The sequence below is a fragment of the Panthera tigris genome, chromosome B4 (genome assembly GCF_018350195.1).
Source record: "Panthera tigris isolate Pti1 chromosome B4, P.tigris_Pti1_mat1.1, whole genome shotgun sequence".
NCBI lineage: Eukaryota > Metazoa > Chordata > Mammalia > Carnivora > Felidae > Panthera > Panthera tigris.
The window spans coordinates 49,514,464-49,531,005 of NC_056666.1; the positions used below are offsets into that span (position 1 = coordinate 49,514,464).

The 16,542-nt window shown below is 33.8% G+C and overlaps 1 protein-coding gene across 4 annotated transcripts in view; it reads right to left on the reverse strand.

The window, feature by feature from the left end:
- Positions 1-6,507: 6,507 nt before the first annotated feature.
- Positions 6,508-16,542, reverse strand: part of LMO3 (LIM domain only 3) — a 55,383-nt gene continuing 45,348 nt past the window's right edge. For all 4 annotated transcript variants that reach the window (XM_007082738.3, XM_015537740.2, XM_007082734.3 and 1 more), the window contains one exon: positions 6,508-7,354. In XM_007082738.3, coding sequence (XP_007082800.1) covers positions 7,249-7,354 — 106 coding nt within the window. In that variant the 3' untranslated portion in view covers positions 6,508-7,248. The remainder of the gene's footprint in view (positions 7,355-16,542) is intronic.

Genomic DNA, 16,542 nt, shown 5'->3' on the forward strand with positions numbered 1-16,542 from the left:
TAAGGTAGTCTCAGGAAGATATGAAACAAAATCTAGAAATATTAATTCAAATCAGTAATTTTGTTACAGCTTTAAGCCTTTTTATTTTTTTAATTTTTAACATTTATTTTTGAGAGAGAGCGAGCACATGCGTGCACACTCGCACTAGTGGAGGAGGGGCAGAGAGAGAGGGAGAGACTGAATCTGAAGCAGGCTCAAGACTCTGAGCTCCGAGCTGTCAGCACAGAGCCTGATGTGGGGATCAAACTGAAGAACAGTGAGATCATGACCTGAGCCAAAGTTGGATGCTTAACCAACTGAGTTACCCAGGTGCCCCACCTTTAAGCCTTTTTAAAAAAATGTTTTAACTCATTGTGAGAATTTCTGTGTGGTTTTAAAATACTTCAAGCTCATTAGATGGGATTTTATTGAAATGTTTAGAAAAATTAAGTTTCTAATCAATGTTTAAATGGTTGGATCTGATTTATTACATTTACAAGTTTTGGTTTATTAGCTGTTTAAATGGTGTACAAATGTTTAGAGAAATTGCATTTGTTAGAGTCGTATGTTTAATAAATTGGGCATTAAACAAAGAATAAATAGCAGTGAGCAGTATATTTCACACACCAAAATTTCTCGGGCAGAAAAAATCTAGGCATGCCTAGTATGATGCTACACACATAGTAGGTGCTCAAAGACTTTTTTTTATGAAGTGACCTGGCTCTTTCCAGGCAACATTTTCTCCCATATTGTATTTTTCTATCATATTTTCTTTTCATGTACCAATTACTGCCTCAGATGTGGTTTATGTGTCTTCCAGTCCCCACTACTATTCACAGTAAATTAAGCATACTCTAAGAAGAATACAGAAATTCTAGGTCAAGATTAAATTTCAGACAACCTAGCAGCTCCATCAAACTTGGGCTGTGAAAACCTTGATGTTCTTAGCAATATTTTATCACGTCATGTTGTAATTAGTCTATGCTATCATGCACCTAAAAATTCCTGGGGCTTCCACTGTGCCTTCTAGATTGAGGAAAATCACATTGTTTATGCAGCTCATTTGGCCATGTTCCTCCATGACTATCCCCATGCTAAGCCCTTCAGTTTAAGTACTAATATACCGAAAATACAGAACACTCTCGTGGGGTGAAAGTTCCCTTTAAGATGACTTAATCCAGAATGATTTAGGTTCACAAGGACCCCCAAATCTGGAAGTGATGCTGTAGTGATAGTGGCAAGCAGCTGAGGCAGTAAAGGAAGAACATCTTGGAAATTTTTCTGTGGTAATATGAGGTTGTAAACAATTGCATTTTGGTCTGGTCTATGTTAAGGATGACGGCTTTGCCCACTCTTGCTTTAGCCTGGCTTGCCATTGTAATTCTGAGATTAAAGAGTCCCTTAGGTATTTGGCAGCTGACCTAGAGCCAGGGTCCTGTATAGCTTGTGTATTTTAGACCAGTGAGCACATAGCTTGACACATAATACTATTCTTATCAACGTATAAAATATCAAAGACAAATAACATACTGATTTTATTATATTGACTTCTGAGACTGGTCTAGCTTTAACTCCCCATATTTATCCTGATGTCGAAAATTGAGGCTTTCTACTTCGAGTTACTCTCAAGTCTATGCTATCTCCTGTTCCTGATTCTCCTACACCAGGGATCTCCTATTTTAACTATCATAGCTTTGTGACTCAGATAAATTCTTTCATTGTGTGGTAGAAAGAAAGAGCTCTAAACCAGATGCATCTAGGAAAATATCACTCTTATTCCCACTTTTCATTTTTAATGATGAGACTAAGTCTGAAATATTTGTAATTTTCAACCAAGCACAGGTAACTTTCCAGGTCTTGGCTAGAAAATAATATTAATGGTGATATGACGATGATGATGATGATGGTGGTGGTGATAATGACAACCCTGCAAGAGATGTATAGTGAGTGGTTAAGCCCAAGAGCCAGAAAACCTATTTAAATCTATTTACAAGCTATACAACCTTGGGCAAGTTAAGCAAACTCTCCTGTTTTTATTTAAAATCTGTAAAATTGAGGTCCATGGTACCTATGTTACAAGGGTGTTGTGGAAATTACTTGGCGCAGAAAACTGCCTGATACATGGTAAGTGTGCCGTGAATGTTAGCTATTATTAAAAGCTATTGAAGATGAGTCATATAATGTTACATATGGACTGTTTTAGGTGATTTTAAGTCTTCTGCAGAAGTAGGGTTAAAACAAGATTTGGATAATCTATTTTCTGAATGTTTCTTGTTCTCATTTATCTTTGTACTGTGTCCATCAAATTCTGTACAATTAATGTCAAGCACCTTGCCCATAAAGCCAAAATATTCTGTAATCAGCTCTCCTATACCAATTTCATGAGTGTTCAGCTCCTCAGCCCAGAATACCAATTGTGTGAAAAATGCAATGAATTCCAATTCACTTTTGATTGCAGTGATCTGAACCAAACACGAAACCTAGTTGATCCAAGATGATTTGGGCTTTACAGTTTTGTGCATTACGTGGTCTGCACGCTCAAAACAGGAGGATCTTTGAATTTAACATATCTTTCTTTTCAGGAAACAGAATTCTTTTAATTAAAAACGTTTTTAAAAATTTCAGTATGTGTAATTGTTAACACCTGCTATGTGTTACCAACAGATGTTTCTTACTTACCTAAGGGAACTGTTATAATTATTCTATAAGCTTATTGGAATGGCATTTACCAAGATAGTTGGGGAACTTTAGTTGGTGACTTTGTATGTAATATTTGGTATCTCTTATAATCTCTTCCCCTATTGCTGTCAATCTCTACACACCCTCCTGAACACCCCCCCCCCAAAAAAAAAAAAAACTAAAATGTCCGTTTAGGGTACCACAACTTTTACAAAACTGGTCATGCATATTTCAGTCTTTGTAAAAAGTTACTGAAATTAAGTGTATTTTAAAGCATTTAAAATTTTACTTTTACATGTCCTAGCATCTCAACATGTAAGTCTTTTAAACGTAAAAGTACAACTTTTAGATAGATAATACCCGTCTAATGGCTTGGCCTCAACGGAAGCTATAGTACAAGTGAGAGCTGCCTTTATTTTTCCCATCGTTTATAAGGTCTTAGAAGCAGTACACTTTCTGAATTCTTCATTTATGATACTAATCACACAATTACCTACAGGCATGTGTTAAATATGACACTGGTTTCAGCCAAACAATGGGCCAATTGCAAACAATGAATAAAGAGAGGCAACTCCATTTATAACTGCTGTTTCAACAGAGCTCCATTGTAATCATAGTGATCTGAGGGTGACTCATTAATTAATTGATGTTCTTTTTTATTATGTGCTATTGAGTTAATGAGTAATTTGTGTGAGATAATTCTCTGAACACATTGATTACTTGAGATATTTTCTGGGGCCTTCATACCAATGACATGCTGAATAGGTAGACGGTATTCGCTTTTGTGTGTTCATTATCAGGAGGTTTGAGATGAGTATAAACCAGTGCAAAGATACCCTGAAGTTTTCTGATGTATGAAGGGTCCTAAGTCAGCCCAATAGGAGGCTGAATGCTCAGGTCAAGGCCTGTCATAGAGTAGATACTCAATAAATGTCAATCGAAATAATGGCTATATTAACGTTTTGCTCTCCGTTACCTTAACTTGCATTACAATCACATTTAAGAAATATCTATAATGGTGTTTTTAAGAAAAAGTAGTAATCAAAAGCCTTTTGCTAAAATTGTATTCTGCGCTAATGGCCTATTACAACGAACATGCAGATTGTTTTTGCAACTTACTGACGTGAATGTTAAACATGTTTGGCCTGTATCATTTCTATGAAATTGTTTAAGTGACTACTCTGAGAGCAGCTTGCCTAAAGTGATAGTTAAAAGGAAACCACTTGTGCATGGTATGTTTTACTACAGATATAATTTTCAGTACCCTGTTTCATTTAAGGCACAACATCTCTTCCTTGAAGATGTAGGATTTAGTTGAGTTTTTCTTTAGTTTTGTTTTGTTTTAATTCATTATACACAAAATAGGAAATTTGAAATTTAGTCTGACAACAGCAACACCATGGCTTTCAGGAAGATCACTTGAAGTTTGCATAAATGTACCAAATTACACCCAGCAATTGCTACCTTCATTTTTAACAGTTTTATTTTCCCCACAAAAGTAAATAGCAATAAACTACCTAGCTCAGAGATCCTAAATACAACATTTGGAGAAAGCATCTGAGGTACTTTGTCTATGCTTTAGGTTATGATTTACCTTTTGAAAGTAAATGTGCTTACACACTTTATTCTTTTTTCATGGACTCCACGTCTGCTTTCTAGATAGTATCTTGGCTTTTGCCAATTAAGCGCAATCAAATAGTATAAGACCCCTTTTATTAAAAACATAAATCCAAATATTAAAAAAAAAAGTGAATGAAAGAATCCAGCAGATATTTATTAAGCAAGATGAAAGTGAAATTACAAACACAGGTCAGCTTTTAAACTCAGCGAGCACTCTGGTGGAGTGGAGGTGCCTGGTCCTTCATCGCAGGCAGCCGCTAGGAGACGCAGGTTAGGAAGGGAGCTTGCTTGAGAAATCAAAGCTCCTTTGGAGGTGTCCTACTGGAGGCGCCGGATGATGAGCTAAGTGACATCAAGGCCACACAACACAAAGAGGTGAGTTGACAACAATTCAGGGACTTTGCGTAGTCAAGACAATTAGCTTAGTACTTCAGGTCAAAAATGCTACTATTTATGGGCAATTAGCTATAAAGTGACCCATTTCTGTCTGGTTTCACAATTTCATGGAGATTAAAGATAATCTAAAGAGATTAAGGCCTTAATCTTTAATCCAGGTGAGTAATTTTGTTTGTAGTAAAAAGCATAAGAATTAATTCCCGAAAGATTTACGAAAAGAAAAGGCAATAAAAACTTGTTTGGTCTTTGGGTGGCAAGGATAACTGAACAGCTTCCTGAAGCTTAGAGAAGTTTGTTCCCAATTTACAAGTATTTTAACATATTGATAAACATATGCAAAACCATTTAAATCTAAAAAAGATCATTTGAAAAAGATACTGGCAATTAAAATTTTACATCCACATGAATTTCAGACACCTCTTAATGGGGACTAGCAGGGCTGCTTAAGAAAACCACTTTTCACATATCCCTCCGCCCCTCCCCCCTCCCCCCATTTGTTTGATTTTGATTGTGGTTTTGGCTATGCAAGTCTTATCATGAAACAAATGTAAGGCTCTAAGGCTAAAATAATAGTTATTCTGTGAGCCCCAAATAGCTATTTCTGCAATTCTTTTTTTTTTTTCAGTATATCTCACATCTGGGGGACATGTGACTTGAACACTCTTAACCATGAAGTATTTGTAAAAATACATATCATTCACTTTTCACAGAACCATTTTCTTAAAAATGAGAGGCAATAACCAGATTCACATGCAGGTTCATAATAAAGCTTTGTTTTTTTTTTAAACAACTAAAATCCACACCAGCATTATTTTCAGTTTAATATTTTGGCCCCAAACCAAGAATCCAGGTATCACATTTAATTTTCATCGGCAATGCATATATTGGCAGGACAAAATATGTATGCAAATAACACTGGGAAATATTGTTTCCTGTACAAGTGATTAAGAAAAAAGTAGAGAAAAAAGAAAATCCATAGCACTAAATTTGCTCTAATAAAAATATGCTTCACTGTGCCTGTGTGGAATTCGATTTGCTGAAAAGTTGTTCTATTCCAGGGAGCAGAAGCAAAGTAGCAAAGTGTCAGCAACCCAGAAGAAGGGATCATAGTCTTATTTTTATTCCCTTAATTGTAATTTAAATAATCAGTCTCCATAATTTGTTTCTAGAAAGCTTTCTTCTTTATCAGCTATCATGTTGGTAAGGGAATAATTTTTCACCTTTGAAAAATGGAATGGCAGATTTCAGCCTTAAGTGTGATATGTTCTGAGCCGGTAACTACTTAAAGAAAAGCATGAGTAAGACACGTCAAACTTTTAAAGTCTTCATGTTTGAACATTAAAATAAGTGTCAGGTAAATGCAGAAAAATATATAATCACCAGTCCTCAGCTTTTTAACAATCCCTTTGTTTCTCTTCTTCTAGAAAATTCTGTGAGCACTATGTTGCTCTGATCAAAAGTAACCTTCTCAAATATCATCATAACTTCGATCTGCATTCTCATGGTTTCAGTAGGTTTGCACTCAAATTCTTTCAGTGCCAGAAATTTATCAAGCCATAAAGTTATTAAACCCTTAGCTCTTACGGAGAAATCTGGGCAAAATTTGTACAAGAAATTTATCATTTTAAAATTATCTCACAATAGTGGTGTAACACTTTTTTTAAAGTAACCCTTTGGAAAAATTTTATATGATACCCAAAGGCACTAGTTTACATAAGGGGTAAATGGCTGAAAAAAAAATAAATAAAACAAAGCCATTGGCCATTGTGTAAAGAGCACAGCAAAAAAAAAAAAAAAAAAAAAAAAAAAAAAGTAAAAGGATAACTGCTAAGCTTTAAAGTTATTCTAAAAATGGCACTTTTCACGTTGGTATAAAATGAAAGTGCTTTAAGATGAAATTTTTATGCATTTTTTAAAGCTGATCTTTAACCCCCTGAAAATAGGGGGTTATAACGAGAACACTGATAGACTCTAAATCATAGTGGCAATAATATTGGATGTTGCTAAAATGCTTTGTGGGTGTCTTCATTTTTTTTTAGTATTTTAATGTTGATAGACTTGCTTTATCTATATGTGTATCATTAGTGAGAGATTTGCTCTTCAATTCTTTACTAGAAAGTTACAGCTCATTTAAAATAGCTGGTAGATACAGAAAGCATAAATATACAGTAAGTTTAAACACTGATTGTACTAAATGCAACAATACAAAGAAGCAAACAGAACACAAATGGTAACACAATAAAACTGTATTACATTTGTGCTTCAAATATTACAATACATTATATACAATAGTCGAAAATAAACATCTCATGCCAAGTGACACAAAAACGAATAGCAAGCAAAAAAATCCAGCAATATGTACATTACTTTTTTCTTTAATAATAAACATTCAACTCTGAACTGGGGCAATTTCACTACATACAGATGCAGTCCGCCTTTTATTCCATATAACCATCCTGCTTTCCTATATCTACGCTATTCAGTAGGTTCCTGTGTCAATTCTTATATACACGTGGAGCAAAAAAGATAAAAGAATGTAGTGCTTTGTATTCTCAATGGGGTGATGTTGATAGATCAGCGAACCTGGGGGGCATAACCTTCTTTCATTAAACCTTCCTCGTAGTCCGTCTGGCAAAGGATCATGTTATTCTTTAGGAAAAATTTGTCTCCAACACAAAATCTGAAAATATTTTAAAAAATAAAATGCGTTAAGATAATTTCAGGTCCATAGATTTGAAGATTTCTTTCCCCAATAATAATTTCACACAGTAATTCCCTGAATTTGAAAGCTTGGTTTAGAAAATTGCCTTTATTGTCGAAACTAAACCATGTCAGTCATTTAATGAAACATTACATGCAAAATTTGAAATCCTACATTTATATATAAAAAGCAAAGGAAAAATGAGGAAAATACCTTGGGCGGCAGAGGTGATTTTTATTGCCACTTTGGAAAGAAAAAAAAATAATTGATCTATATTTACAGTCATTAAAATAAAAAAAGAATGATAATATTTCACTGGAGTGATTATGGAAGATTTCATCACTGGCCATTTATTCACTTTATTAAAAAAAGGTAAAAGGCATTAAAATGTATCAAACAATTAGAAAGCAGCCCATTTTAAAGCTTCCCATTTAAAGCTTCCCTCTACTCTCTGTTATTAAAATGTGATTAAATTCTAGTAATTTGGAAGTGATTGTTCTGAAGTAAAAGTTGTTTTAGCATCAGACTCTGATGCTGGGCCATATTCTTTTGTTTGTGGCAAGTTCACCAACTATGAAATATTAAATGTCATTGCTTAGAGCACTTCCAATTAAACCAAAGGGAGTAACCTGAATGAACTTCTTAATATTGATGTGATAAATAAACTAGTTTCCAGTAGCTAATTATGTATTTTATTCTATAAAGCATTGTTTAATGTGCAAGATTGTAATGTTTTTAATAAGTGCTGTTTTTGTATAATTTCCCAGTGGTGACACTTTGGACACAATTAAGGTCAGAAATAAATGCTTGTGCTGTTTCCAGTACATTTAACAATAAAGTAACTCTGGGGAGATCTGTATATATTTTTAATTGTAACAATTTAACCTTCAAACAGCAGTGTCTAGTAGAGTTGACCCAGTAAAACTACTTGTAATTATACAAGTTGACCCCACTGACCTTTGATAGTGGTCTCTCTTTATCAGATAGTCAATTTTGAATGATGTTCAAGCAGAAATCTTAGTGGATAGATTAAATTGTGTAGTGAAAGCAACCCTTTAATGTTTTGTGAAGTTGAAGGTTTAAATGAGGAGCAGTTGGACTGATTTACATTTGCAAAGATTGGAATGCTAGACAAACAGTGAACCTATTTATTTTCCAACTGGGTAGCTTTGGAAATTTATCCTTATTCTAGCTAAGTAGATAGAGGGGAAAATAGTGTAATAAAAAAAGTAGATTGAAAAGAATTAGCTTTCCTCTTAAAGGAAGATTGGTCTGTTTATTTGTAGAATTTACTTTTTTTTTTCCCCAGGATTACTGCCTGCTGATGATGTTGATTGAAAGTACAGACTAAGCACTGATCTTGAAATCCTGGAGTTTGTGGCCAAGGCTATTGGATACAATGAACATTCGAGTTTGAACCTTAAGTATATCTTCTTTTTTATCAGTTGCAAACTATAACCTTTAAATATTGTGCTTAAAAAGTGCTGTTTGAATAAACGAGTTTTTGTAGACTCGTAATGATTATCCTAATCATTAAGATATGTTGAATAAAAGGACATATTTCTTTTGTTGGACAGAATTAGCCAAATTAGATACTTATCTTTTACGTGAGATTACATTAAATAGCATGTAGGATATATCTGATTACTGTTCAAAACTTTCAATATATATTAGTGTTGAAATTAATTTGAACTAATAAGCTAATAATAAAAGAGCACATAAAAATAAATAAATTCAACAAATGCTCTTGTGTTCTAGCTGATATTACTGAATTCTTTTTTTTTCTCTAAAAACCAACTGAATTGGAAATACTCTTTCAACTCCATATTGTCTAAAATTCTGCTTTAATTTTCTAACAAGTCCCCCAATTCTATTCACCATCAAAAAAAAAAAAACAAAACATGTTTTTTAAAATTAAGTTCTATGTCTAACTTGGGGCTTGAACTCACAACCCAGAGATCAAGAGTCACATGCTCTACCGACTGAGTCAGCTGGGCACCCCAAATAAAAACTTTTTTTTTTGGTCATCTAAAGATATGTCAAATATATAATATAATATATAATATTATATTATATATATAATATAATATTATATATAATATATATCATATATATAATATATATATTATATTATATATATAATATATATATTATATATAATATATATAATATATCATATATATTATATAATATATATAATATATATAATATAACTTCTTACCTTCAGAAGTATTGAAATTTAATAATTTTTGTTTATAGATTAATAAATTCAGGGTAATTATAATAAGAAAAGCATTGAACCAAGAGCCTGGGGATCTAGTCCTGAGCCCTGATGCTATCACCTACCCAGTGCAACTTATAGGGTACATTGGAGTCAGTTCTGTGTAGGTAATATAAAACAGCTACATCACTGGATTGTAGGGATGTTAAATTAAGAAGTATATGAGAGGGAAAGTGGCATATTGTAATGAATAGGGTTCAAATCCCAACCTTCCGCTTATGATATTGAAGATGAAATGTCATTTTTTTCTTATATTTAAAAATTTTTTTTAATGTTTATTTTTGAGAGAGACAGACAGAGAGAGAGAGAGAGAGAGAGACCAAGTGAGAGCAGGGGAGGGGCAGAAAGAGAGAGAGGGAGACACAGAATCTGAAGCAGGCTCCAGGCACCAAGCTGTCAGCACAGAGCCTGATGTAGGGCTCGAATCCACGGACCGCGAGATTATGACCTGAGCTGAAGCCGGATGCTCAACTGACTAAGCCACCCAGGTGCCCCTTTCCTATCTTTAATATAAATGTATCTTTTATAAGTTTGTGTTAAATAGTACAAATGAAGTATGTAAAGCTTCACCTCGATGTTTGGAGTGTAGATAATTATTATAGCCACCTCCTATATATATATATATATATATATATATATATATATATATATAAAGCGCTTTATATATATATAAAAAGTGCTTACCATGTGCTAGTGCTAATCATGTATATACATGATTACATTTATTTATGTTCAACTGAGAAAGTAAATATTATTATTGCCTTTTTCAGATGAAAAACCTAAGGCTTCCTCCAAGAATTAAAAAAATCTGCTCAAGGCTCGATAGCTATAATGTGTATGATAGAGGAAGGAAAGGGGTTCTGATCTCTTTGGGCTCAAGACATGGAGGCAATAAAGCATTAGCCCAGAAAGTTAATACAGGTTTTTTGTATTGTTAGTATTCCTTTGTATAACTTTAAAAAACGTCTGCCTACCATTCAATGAGATATTGGTAACATAAATGGGATTTATCTAAAGTATTCCTATCTAAAATATTTTGTTACTAATGTTGTCAACTGGACAAAGTACATCTTGTGTGCATTTCAATTTATACTTAAAGGTCAAGACAAAACAGAACATGGGTAAGAAATGTCACACTTCCCCATATAACTTAAAACATTTTGAAAGCTATGGTTAAAGCAGATTATACTGCTTTGCAATTAGGTTTGGTATACTCCTTTAAAATGCTCCACATATAAACATGAAGAAATTGTAGAAACAGCAATGCAGATGTTAGATGCTTAACAAAATAATCTATAGCTGTGATTTTGTAAGAAAAGCTAATTTCTACTGTTATGAGCTCCTTATGAGATTTAGCACTGGCAGAAAAAAATATTATAGAAGCAGTGATGGCCAGAGGATACTGTAAGTATATTAATAGGTCAGGCTAAAATTCCTGAAAATAAGCTGATAATCTTCCTTGTAATCTAATCCTAATTGCTTATGGTATAGTCAGCTCAATTAATTTTGCCTTCATTAAAAAAAAAAAAAGTATGTTAAGGAATAAAAAGATGCCCAATCATATTATTGTGCCATTTAATCTTGATGTTTTGGAGTTAATAATAACAGATTTAATTTCCAGATATTTTGGAGTGACTCTAATTGAACTCATATGGTCTTAGAGATTTGAGGAGTACAGAAAATAAATATAACTAATAAAACACCTTTATAAAATATGGGGCTTAGAGTAGTTTTAAGCAGGTTTTCAAAAGCCTCTGAAAAGAAGCCTCTATTTGTAACATCCTTTTAACATCCTTTCTAAGAATGAAAATGTTAACTTAGTCATCATATTTTAACCCTGAGGTTAGTGGCTGTCAATTATAATTAGTTCCCATCTCCACAATACTTTAAAAAGAGTCGGGGTGGGGGGGCATTATTTCAAATGTCTCTATTTTCTATTTGGCATCCTCAGTTACTAAAGATGGAGATTTTAATCCTATACTTTGTTTTCAGTAAGAGATGCTGATTATATAGCGATCATCTCACCACTATACACTGTGCACCCATTTACTGTCTTTTCCCAATGACTCTCCAGTTGTTATCATATACTTCATTCCTAATCATCTTTTCTTCACCAACTTACACTACTCACATCCCAAATCCTGCTATAAATTATTCAAAGCCTACCTTACTTTAACTTCACTCTATCTATTCCCATTTATATCTGCTTAGTCAGAAAATAAAATACCCCTCTTGGAACAGTCCAGGACCTGCATATCAGCTCTGAGTCTGAAGACTAAAACCAGACTGGCTGGGTTCAGATTTTGAGGCTACCACTTTCTATCTGTGTTTTCTTGGGCAAGTTACTTAAATTTTCCATACTTCAGTTATCTCATCTGTAAAATGAGGCTAGTAACAGTACCTAATTATATTGAATATTGAATGAGCACAGGTGAAACGGAACAGTGTCTGGTGTATGATCACCACTATATAAGAATTCTGCTCTCAAGGGCGCCTGGGTGGCTCAGTTGGTTAAGTGTCCAACTCTTGATCTTTGCTCAGGTCATGATCTCATGGTTCATGGGTTCAAGCCCTGCATCAGGCTCTGAGCTGACAGCACAGAGCCTGCTTGGGATTCTGTCTCCCTCTCTTTTTACCTCTCCCCCCGATCGCTCTCTTTCTCTCAAAAATAAAAAGAAAAACTTTTAAAAAATTAAAAAAAAAAAAGAAGAATTCTACTATCATTATTATTTGCCAATGATAATCTTTTCACCTTTGCTTAAGCCGTTCTTTAGCCAGGACTATTTCTCCCTTTTTACCATCTATTTAAATTCTAAAAATTCTTCAGTTTCCCTTCCCTCCATCAATATTCCCTGGCCATGTCAACTCATTCTGATCCTTCCCAGAGCACTTATTTACTGGCATATCATTTACTTTGGCATTTCAAATTTTCTTATGAATGCGTAACAAGTTTTCCAAACTGGTCTGCAGTGCTGAGGTAAGTGGCCATGAGCTGTATTTCTTTTGAATCCCTTGAAATACCACCATAAATTGTGCTACCACTTGAGGTGGGTGGTCAGTAAATACTGGTTAAGACAGATTTATTCCAGAACCAAATAGCTTTAGATAACAAAGGTATTTTAGATAGAGCATTTAAGTTTGTATTCATTTTGACTTTCATTCATTGACTTCCTCCCTTTACAAGTTCATCTCCTTCTGGTCTGCACGCCATTCCCTACTTCTCCATATCCCTACCAAACTCCCTCTGTAATCTCTGAGCACACTGAGTACTTTTCATTTCCTGCACACATTAAATGCTTTCACACTCCCATGCCTTGCATGATGCTCCATCTGTCTGGGAAACCCTTTTCTCACTGCTCCTTGGCTTCCTCCTCTTCCCCAGCCCCCACCAGACACAGTTCCTACATTCCACCCAGTCCAAGGGAGGTTTTTTTTGAAACCCAGCACATCAACCCTTTGATGCTTCTCTAAGACTTCAAGAAGGACAGACCTCTCTTCCCTCGGTATAGATCTGTTTAGCATCGATTACACTCTTCTGTGACTCTTTGATGTCCTGTCTCTGCCATAGCTCTGAATATCCCTAAGAGAGAAACTAGATTTTATTCACCTCTCTTTCCAGAGCCTAGCACAGTGCTTTTGTTCTTTAGTGTTACACAATTCTACATATCTGAGGCCATTTCATTAACATGTTTTTTTTCTTTTCTTATAAAACCATCGCTTAGTTTTATAGAATTGTCTAAGGAGGAAGGGCTTAATCACCTTTAAGAAATTAACTTATTACACCAAATTTTCCAATTCTGAATGAGAGTCAAGTTATCATATAAGATGCTCAAAATAGCATTCCTCTGCTTCCCTTAAAATAGAAAAAAAATTAGATTTTTAATTCAGGATTCACATCTTTAACCATACCTCTCTAAAAAGGGCAAAGATGGGTATGTTCAAGAAACAACCAATCCTGAAAAGTTATTTTTACTACTGTTTTGAAAACATTCAGCAATGCTTTAGATCTTAATGATATTTTGATTTAAAAGTTAAGCTAAAATGACTGCTAAATAAAATTCATAAGCATTTCTAATACCACAATTTCAGATGTCAATAAAGTTTGCTTAAGGGAAAGTGCCTATAAATTACCTATTTGCTTTGTGTTTCACTTGAAAAGGTGCAAGGCTATAATAATGATTTGGCTCCTGAAAGTATAGGCTTGTGTGGCATATGGCTTTATTGGAGAGGATTCCCCCAGCAAATGTCAAAGTAAAAAGAAAATCTCCTACATTGAAAACCTTCTGTATTCAGAGTAACAAAATTTGCCTGCTTTGCTTGACTGATGAAGATTAGCTGACTTCTTGCATTAAAGAAGTTTGTCTTGTAGGGGCTGAAGTGACAAGACAATAACTAAGTGCTAATTGTGCATAACCAGCACTAAAGATATGCAGTCCCATTATGGCATGTAATAAATGAAGCGAACACAGAAATATATTAGGTACTTTAATAATGATACTAGAATAGTATTTTGCAGCAATAAGAATGTGAACAGTTTTAGAGTCAAAATTTAGGAGTGTTTGTCTTACTTGACTGAGTTCTACTGAGGACATAGACTTAATTGTGAATGCAACTTTTTATTTCAATGGTGAAATAAAATTGATATATGATTTGTAAATAGCATTAACAACCTACAATTACTTTGCATCATAATAGAATTTAGGCAGGGTTTAGCACTTGAATGATGTTTTAATTTTCTGTGTAGAACACGGATAAAATAGGGTGGCCTGCCCTAATAGAAAAATGGACAAAGGGCATAAACAGGCAGTTCCCTAAAAGAAGAACTATCCAAGGGCCACTAGTAATCAAATAAATACTAATTAAAAATTATAATAGGACACCATCTCTCATCACTCAAGGTGACAAGGATTTCTTTTTAAATAATAATTCCCAATGTTAGAGTGAATGTAAGGGAATACATAGCTTTTACATTTCTGGTATAAGAATAATTGGTACAACTTTTCTAGAGAGCATTTTAACAATATATCACATAAGCCTTTAAACAGTTCTATAGTTTGTCCAATTAATTATGCTCCTGTGAATTTATCCTAACACAGACTTGAATATTGTCTGATTATAAAATCCATATTATGTTGATAATATTGATGATATAAAAATGTGAAGAAATAGCTTACACGTCTGATGATAGAAGACTGATTTATATATATGAAGCTCTATACATAAAACTGGACACCAGAAAGCTTAAAATATCTTAAAAGAATTTCTAAGGGCAAGTAAACGAGCATACTATATTAAATTTAAAAAGTCCAAATATCAAACATTAGGATTCTTCCCTGTTCTTCTCCTTTAAGCAGCTCAACTGTGGATATATTATAAAATATGTGCTGCATATCATTTGTCATTTGTCATATATGCATAAGAAAACATGTGGCTAGCAACATCTAAATATTAAAATACCTTCTTTTAGAATAGTGAGACATGGGACAATATGATTCTTTATCTCCTTCTATTTTCCAAAATTTCTATGAATATGGAACCTTTTGTAAGTAGAAAAGCAGTAAATGTTATTATTGCATAAAGGTAACTGTATTGTTAATGGATGTGTTAGTGGATCAATAGCAGAAGTAAACAGAAGTATTCTAAATTTACTACTAATACACCTTTAAGATATATACACATATAGGTACACATGTGTGTAAATGTATCTGTATCAATGTGTGGATATTTGTGCTCATGTACCTATATCCTTACGCACATATTTGCCAATTTTTTTCTGGCTAAATGTCACCATAGAGTGAATTAACCTGCTTTAGTTCCAAAAACTTGCTGGGAAGACTCAAGGTGTTGTAAGCTGACCTCTTGAATTATTTCCTGGATAAATTATATATTGCAAGGTATATTGGGTACCTCTCTGAACATCTGCATCTAGCAGGAGGTATCACTGAGATCTATCTCTTGGGTAAAAACCAAGTTAATGGAATATTATTTGGAAAAAGTAAATTATAAATATCAAGGTACAATAGCTACTTTTTTTAGAACCATTTGTGTTCCTGCTATTTAATATAAGTTATTTCATTGAATTTTCAAAATGTGCAAGATAGATATGAGTGCCTCTGTTTTCAGAGTGTGGAAACCAATCTCAGAGGTTAAGTAACATACTCAAGATGACAAAGCTGATATAGGATGGGGCTAGAATTTGAATCCTGTTTGCACCGTAAACATTGGGTTCTTTCTGGGATATACAGGGCCTCATAGGAAGATGTTGCAGTGAAAACAGTAAAGCGGGGCAAATTACTGTAACTGAGAACTTGATGCAACTAATGTGTCCTGATTATATACTATATCCAGGTGTTTTCACACACACATTGAATTTATTTTCATTAAAATCTATTAAGTGTGCTAATTTTTAAATGTGTTTTAATGATATGTTCAGTTGCATATTCTAATATCCTCTGCATTTCTCTTAAGAAAGGTATCAATAGTATATAGTTCCCACTGGAAATAAAAGTTACAGCTTTCAATAAGGACAAATGGGATAAAGTGATAATACTTTGAGATGAAAGAATTCTCTGAGATTGACTAATCCAGCTCCCTTATGTTGTAAATGAGAAAAGCTGAGGTCGAGAGAGCTCAAATGGTTGACATATGGACATACATCTTGTTAGGGGCAAAGTCCAGACTAGAATTCGGGTTTCTAGACTTGTTGTGCAATACTCTTCCCATTTTCCTATGATGCCTGTCCAATGCTGATAAGTATTTAATTATAAGCTATATTTGGCCTCATTCCCAAAGAGACTTAAAGTAACTTAAAAAGTACATCTAAAACAAGGTTAAAATTCAAGATAAGAAATCAAGAGATAGGGCAACTATAAATATGAAAACTAAG